Raw genomic sequence first — 5,768 nt, 5'->3', positions numbered from 1 at the left:
AATTTTTTTTAAATAAAATTTTCTTGGCCTCTTCCCACTTACTGTGAATATTTCCCTATTATTAAAAATGTTTGAAAACCTCGTTTTTCATAGTTACATAATATTTCCTCATTTAAGTTACCATAATTTCAGTACCTATATTCCTATTTAGCCCTAGAATTTGAGAACAAATATAATTTGTTCTGCTTTCTTCTTTCTCATTTATACTTGTACAAAACATAGGAGGTCTGAATGTTTTTTGAACAGTAATACTTCTAGTCTCTTTTTATGTAGAATGTGATATTCAGAGGACCAATTGCTTTTTATAGCTTGTTTATGGAAATCCTAAAGTACTGTACAGACTGTGATGAAATACAGTTTAAGGAGGATGGCTCTTGGGCACCTATGAGATCAAAAAAGGAAGTACAGGAAGTTTCTGCCTCTTATAATGGAGTTGATGGTGAGTGCTGGTGTTCCGCAAGGGTGGGGCGGTCTCCCTGCTGTTGTATAGCTTGAGTTTTAGCATAAAAATGTGTATATTTCTGGGGGTGTCTGGCTGGCTCAGTTGGTAGAGCATGCGACTCTTGATTTTGAGGTTGTGAGCCTGAACCTCATGTTGGAAGTAGAGATTACTGAGAAAAAAAAGAAGATTTTAAAAACAGTATACGTTTCTGAAAAACTCAGCAGTTTATGGGTAGCTCAATAACTCTTACTAAATTATTGATTAAATATTCAGAAGTAGTAAAATTCCTTTTAAATTCACCTTGCCAGCTTTTAAAATTTTGTGATGTAAGATTTCAAAGTAACATAATCTAGTAAGTCATTTGTAAGGTCATGCTTTTGAAATGGTATCCTTTTAAATTTTTAAGAGGTTTGCTAAAGATCAGTGAATGTTTCTTTTCCATTTATGTTACTTTTCTGGTTTTTTAGTATGTTTTTGCTGGAAGGATGCTATGACATTTAAAAAATGTTACCATACATTTCCTGAGTATCCCAGGTACATATGCAGTATGTACCTCAAACTGATTTTATTTTGAAGTAAGCATACATTTTGATTGTTTGCCCTAATTCAGAATTGTTTAAAAATTTTTTTAACAACCAATAATCAATAGTAGTTTTAAGCTTAGGGGAACAGAGCCACTGTTGGTTTTCTACTCTCTGTCCTCAGCAGTATTGTAAGTCTAAACTGTAATTGATAAACTAAACCGTAGGGATACTGAGGAAAAAAGAGAGGTGTTCATAGGTCATTTTTACCTTGTGTTTTACTCATTCCCCCACAGGATGCTTGAGCTCCACATTGGAGCATCAGGTGGCTTCTCACCACCAGTCCTCTAACAAAAATAAGAAAGTGGAGGTGATTGATTTAACCATAGACAGTTCATCTGATGAAGAGGAGGAGGAGCCATCTGCCAAGAGGACCTGTCCTTCCCTGTCTCCCACATCACCACTAAATAATAAAGGGTAAGTACTGAGACCTTAAAACGTCATTGAGAAAGTTAATTTTGCAAATACAGTTTAAAAAATCTGCCAGTAGGGGCTCCTGGGTGGCTTAGTTGGTTGAGTTTCCAGCTTCGGCTCAGGTCAAGATCTCATGGTTTGTGGGTTCAAGCCTCACATCAGGCTTGCTGCTGCTCAGCTCAGAGCTGCTTCAGATCTTCTGTCCTCCCGCTCCCCGGTCCCTTCCCTGCTCACGCTCGCTCACTCTCTTTCTGTCTCTCAAAAATAAACATTAAACAAGAATAATAAAATAAAAGATTGGCCAAATAAAATGATTATTCCTGATTGTGAAACTCAGTAATCAAAGAATAGGTTGGATTTTTCCCCAGGCGTGCGATATTCTTGAGGGGTTGGGATAATGAGTTAAAGGAGTCCCTTGGAGGCAGTATTTATCATACCAAAAGATAATTCTCGTACAGTGGTTCTCAAACTTTGGTGTACAGCAGAATCACCCAGAGGGCTCGTTAAAACACCCTATTGCCACATGTCTGATTCAGGAGTAGGGACTGAGAAAACGCTATCTCTGATCAGCTCTTAGGTGATCTTGATGCTGCTCATAGGATTTAGAACATTTACTCAGACTGGAAATGTGTGCTTTAAGATTAACCCTAGGTTGAGTGTTTCCGGTAGAAAGCAGAGGAAGACCAGAGGATACATTAAAGCTGTCTCGGAGTGTGTGGGGTCGGCAGTGCAGTGAAAGAAGTCAGAGGCTGAAGTCGCAGCGCAAGGTGCTTTCTGTTTTGCAGACTCATGTCCCGTATTTTCCTTTAGTCTGTCAGTACCTTGGTTATGCTCCAGGTCAGTTTAGCAAACACTGTTATCTGCTTTATGTAAAACACCCTGTGCCTAACATGGGTGATAGTAAAATGAGTGAGTACAGCCCTAACTTTAAAGAGTTTGACATTTTATAGAGGATGGTAAGACAAGTAGCTGTGCTCTTTAAATGGACTCTCGTGAGACGCGTCGGGGATTCTCAACAAAAGGACTTCATGTTTTGCTGAGGCACAGTTGTAGCACATGGAAGGCAAGTCTAGAAATAGGCATGCCACCTTTTAGGTCTGTATCGGGAGAGTGAGGTAGCCTGTTGTAACTGAATAGGAGCTGGTCAGAAAACCTTCCAACAAACATAGTGCCTGAAGAAAGAATGGTACGTGAGAGAAGGAGGGTCCACAGAAGGCACTGTTGCAAAATTTCAGGGTTCCGGAGGGAAAGTTAACACCAGACCACGAGCAGGCATTTCCATGCATGGAGGATCAAATCATTGTCTGGTTTGATACTGTTGGATGAGATAAAAGATCTGTTTGATAATATTTGTAGTTACTTGAAAAGTAGAGTTGGAACAGTTAAAGAGCATGACCGTCATCAGTGTATCACTTGTTGGAAGCTTTGACTGTTCCAGGAATCCTCATAGTACAATCAGACCTGTTACACAGGTTAGTATTTTCAGACAGAAATAAAGACATTAATAGTAGTATCATTATACTAAAAAAAAAAACCCAAATATCTAAATACTAATTCTTCTTTAAATCCTACTTTGTGAAGACGTAACTCTGATGAAAGCCTGCCTGGATGGCTGTTAACCCAACAAGCCAGACCTTGTTATTATACCACCTTATTTTATAAATCTGAGTGGGAGGGGAAGAAATGTCAAATTGCCAGAGGCCGATATTTTGCTCTCTGACTAGAGTCAGAGAATGTATACATTTTTCCTTCAAGGAAACTTTTTGGAGTGTTTAGAAATCTAGCATTTCAATTCTTTGGACATTTGCTTTGCTGTTTTCCCAAAACTAGTTGTGTTTGTTATGTTTGGAAAATGACATTAGAGCATCAACTACATCCTGAGCTTACCAGTGACCAATTAAACCCAGATAAAGTATTTACAAATGCCAGACCTTTCTCTGTTTTCAGATAAAAACAAGCAACCTGAAAGTTTATGGCATTTTAGAAGAATAATGCCATTTCAGTGTTCGTGGCCATTTTACAATAATGACAAGCCAATAAATAAAAACCTCAACCCTAAGCATATTGTATTTGTTACAGTGCAGTGTAAAGGTGGAAATGCATTTTCAGAAGAGTATCACAAAACTGAAAGAAAACGAGCCAGCCAGGAATTAGAGGCAAACGTCAGTAAATGTGAAACATTTTGCTGTCTTCAGCCAGTGAGTGTTTAGTATTCATCCAGAAATTTCCTTTGCTGTTTGGTATACCAAGATATTTTCAAAGGCTAGCATTTCAACTGCTTTCTTCTCTCTTGTAATCCCTTAGGCATTGTCAGAGGAGACAGCTAATGGAAAATGGTACTTTTTATAGATGTAAGAGGTTTAATTAAGTTTCCATTAGACAAAACATTTTTATGAGGCAGAAGAAAGTATATTTTATGCTTCATATCCCATTCATGAAAATGTGGTAGATGGTCATAACTAGAATGCTATTCCTGGAAATCCAACCTTGGCATCTTTTGAAGTATTCTGAACTCGTATTGCACCATTGAAATCGCCTCTCTGCACCCAAGTACTTCATATGAAGTTTTAAAAGCAAAAAATAGCCCCTTTATACTTTCTTTGTTCTTTATTTTTTATGACTTATATGCTGATTAGCCTTTTGTATGGTTGGGATAGCATATGACCCTTATGTATGCACTCAGGACAATTAGAATTCTTTTTCTTTTTAAGATCATTTCAATTCCTTCTTGCCTTTTTCATCTTTCTCCCTCCATTTTGGTTTTTTAGTTGATTTTTTGTACAGAAAAAAGATTTAACTTCTCAGCTACTTAAACATTTCTCTTCGTTCTTTCAGAATCCCTCTTTTTGTTCTCCCCTGCCCCCCCATTATACTTTTCTCCCTTTAAAACCTGTCCCCCACCTGTTCACGTGGAGCATCTCCTCTTGTTCCTGCTGCCTCCGCTCATTCAGTAGGCCTTGTGTGCAAACAGCGTGCCGGCGGGTGTGGGGCAGTGGGAAGGCCCGGGGAACAGTCCCCTGTGTCTGTTCTCCTACGGCTTACAGGTGTCGGGGCCAGCTGTGGGCTGCGCTGCTCAGACTGCTGCCATCTCCCAGGCTGGTCTATATGTGTTTTCTTTGTGAGGACGTACCTATACTTTTGACTAGACAGCATCCCAGTGCTCATTTTTAAAAGGTTTCAGAATTTTGGCTGCTATAGATCTCTTTCGCTCATATCTCACCGAGGTGGCTCAGCCACGCCTTCCTGTGTAGATGAGACAGCATGTGGCCTATGAATGTTGGATATATTGTTTACCCATCCATTTCTCCCTATAGTCCCTGCAAGTGCTACTCTATACACAGATTATTTCCTGATAATTATGATAGTCTAAATTATGTATTGCTTTGCTTGTCTTTTTATTTCCAGCACAAAAGCTAGGACTCACTTTGCAAGATGCAGTCCCCTTGTAAAAATTAAAAGTTCAACTGACTTATGAAAACTATGCGAACCTTTCCTTCTAGCATATTAAGTCTTCCACATCAAGCATCTCCAGTGTCCCGCACCCCAAGCCTTCCTGCTGTGGACACAAGCTACATTAATACATCCCTCATCCAAGACTACAGGCATCCTTTCCACATGACACCCATGCCTTATGACCTGCAAGGTGAGTCGGCAGCTCTTCTGTATTGTCACATAGCGTTGTGAATGCCTTTGATCCACATAGACTTCCTCCCGGTGAGTCTGAGGAAGAATGGAAAGACTGAAAAAGCAGGGGCTTGGGCCTGGGGAGCCGCAAGAAAGACACATGTTGGTCGTAAATAAGTACACACCGTTTCTTGTTTGCACCTTCATCGGTAGCCAGTGTTTTACTACCAGCAGTGAGACTAGTGCAAGGCTCTCTAGGTTTTGTGACCTTCACAGTGGCCTGCGAGTCATTTGGGGATGACTTTCAGTATGTTGCTTTGCATTTTGATATTGATGAAAACTACTCTTTTTTCCCAAATCTAGTGATAATGCAACAGGCATTGTGGGTAACGGTGTTGTATCATGTTTTAAGTAATGCTGAATTAAGACGTGGGGAAGTTTTAATTTTTGTTCCAGCGAACCTGATTTCTTCTTTTCAAAAGTAGTTTGAAATGTCAGTACATTCACTGCACAGTGTATTTGGAGTTGATACTAATCACTTACATTATCAAAAAATTATTAGTTTTGTGTCTTTGAAACTTAAGAATTTATATATCTAAGAACATTTTTCTTTTTTATTCCAAAAAGCTGTATGTGCTTATTATAGATAATTTAATACAAAAATATTAAGTGGAAGTTTTCCTCCTCCCCACCCCCACAGAAGAATC

General features: G+C 39.1%; 1 protein-coding gene across 1 annotated transcript; it reads left to right on the top strand.

The window, feature by feature from the left end:
* Positions 1-243: 243 nt before the first annotated feature.
* LOC144219164 (E3 SUMO-protein ligase PIAS1-like) lies at positions 244-5,762 on the top strand. The gene is made up of 3 exons (XM_077749103.1): positions 244-439; positions 1,260-1,440; positions 4,938-5,762. The coding sequence occupies exons 1-3, from the start codon at positions 316-318 to the stop codon at positions 5,119-5,121; spliced, it is 489 nt and encodes a 162-aa protein (XP_077605229.1). The 5' UTR covers positions 244-315; the 3' UTR covers positions 5,122-5,762.
* The last annotated feature ends 6 nt before the right edge of the window (positions 5,763-5,768 follow it).

This window comes from Crocuta crocuta, unplaced genomic scaffold (genome assembly GCF_008692635.1).
Source record: "Crocuta crocuta isolate KB4526 unplaced genomic scaffold, BGI_CrCroc_1.0 C29684540, whole genome shotgun sequence".
Taxonomy (NCBI): domain Eukaryota; kingdom Metazoa; phylum Chordata; class Mammalia; order Carnivora; family Hyaenidae; genus Crocuta; species Crocuta crocuta.
This window is presented reverse-complemented; position numbering and strand designations above follow the sequence as displayed.

Bases quoted from the DNA above. Each gene is read 5' to 3' on its own strand.
- LOC144219164 (XM_077749103.1), top strand. From the start codon at position 316: ATGGAAATCCTAAAGTACTGTACAGACTGTGATGAAATACAGTTTAAG. The intron at 440-1,259 runs GTGAGTGCTGGT...ATTCCCCCACAG, and splicing joins CTCTTATAATGGAGTTGATG to GATGCTTGAGCTCCACATTG. The intron at 1,441-4,937 runs GTAAGTACTGAG...CTTTCCTTCTAG, and splicing joins TCACCACTAAATAATAAAGG to CATATTAAGTCTTCCACATC.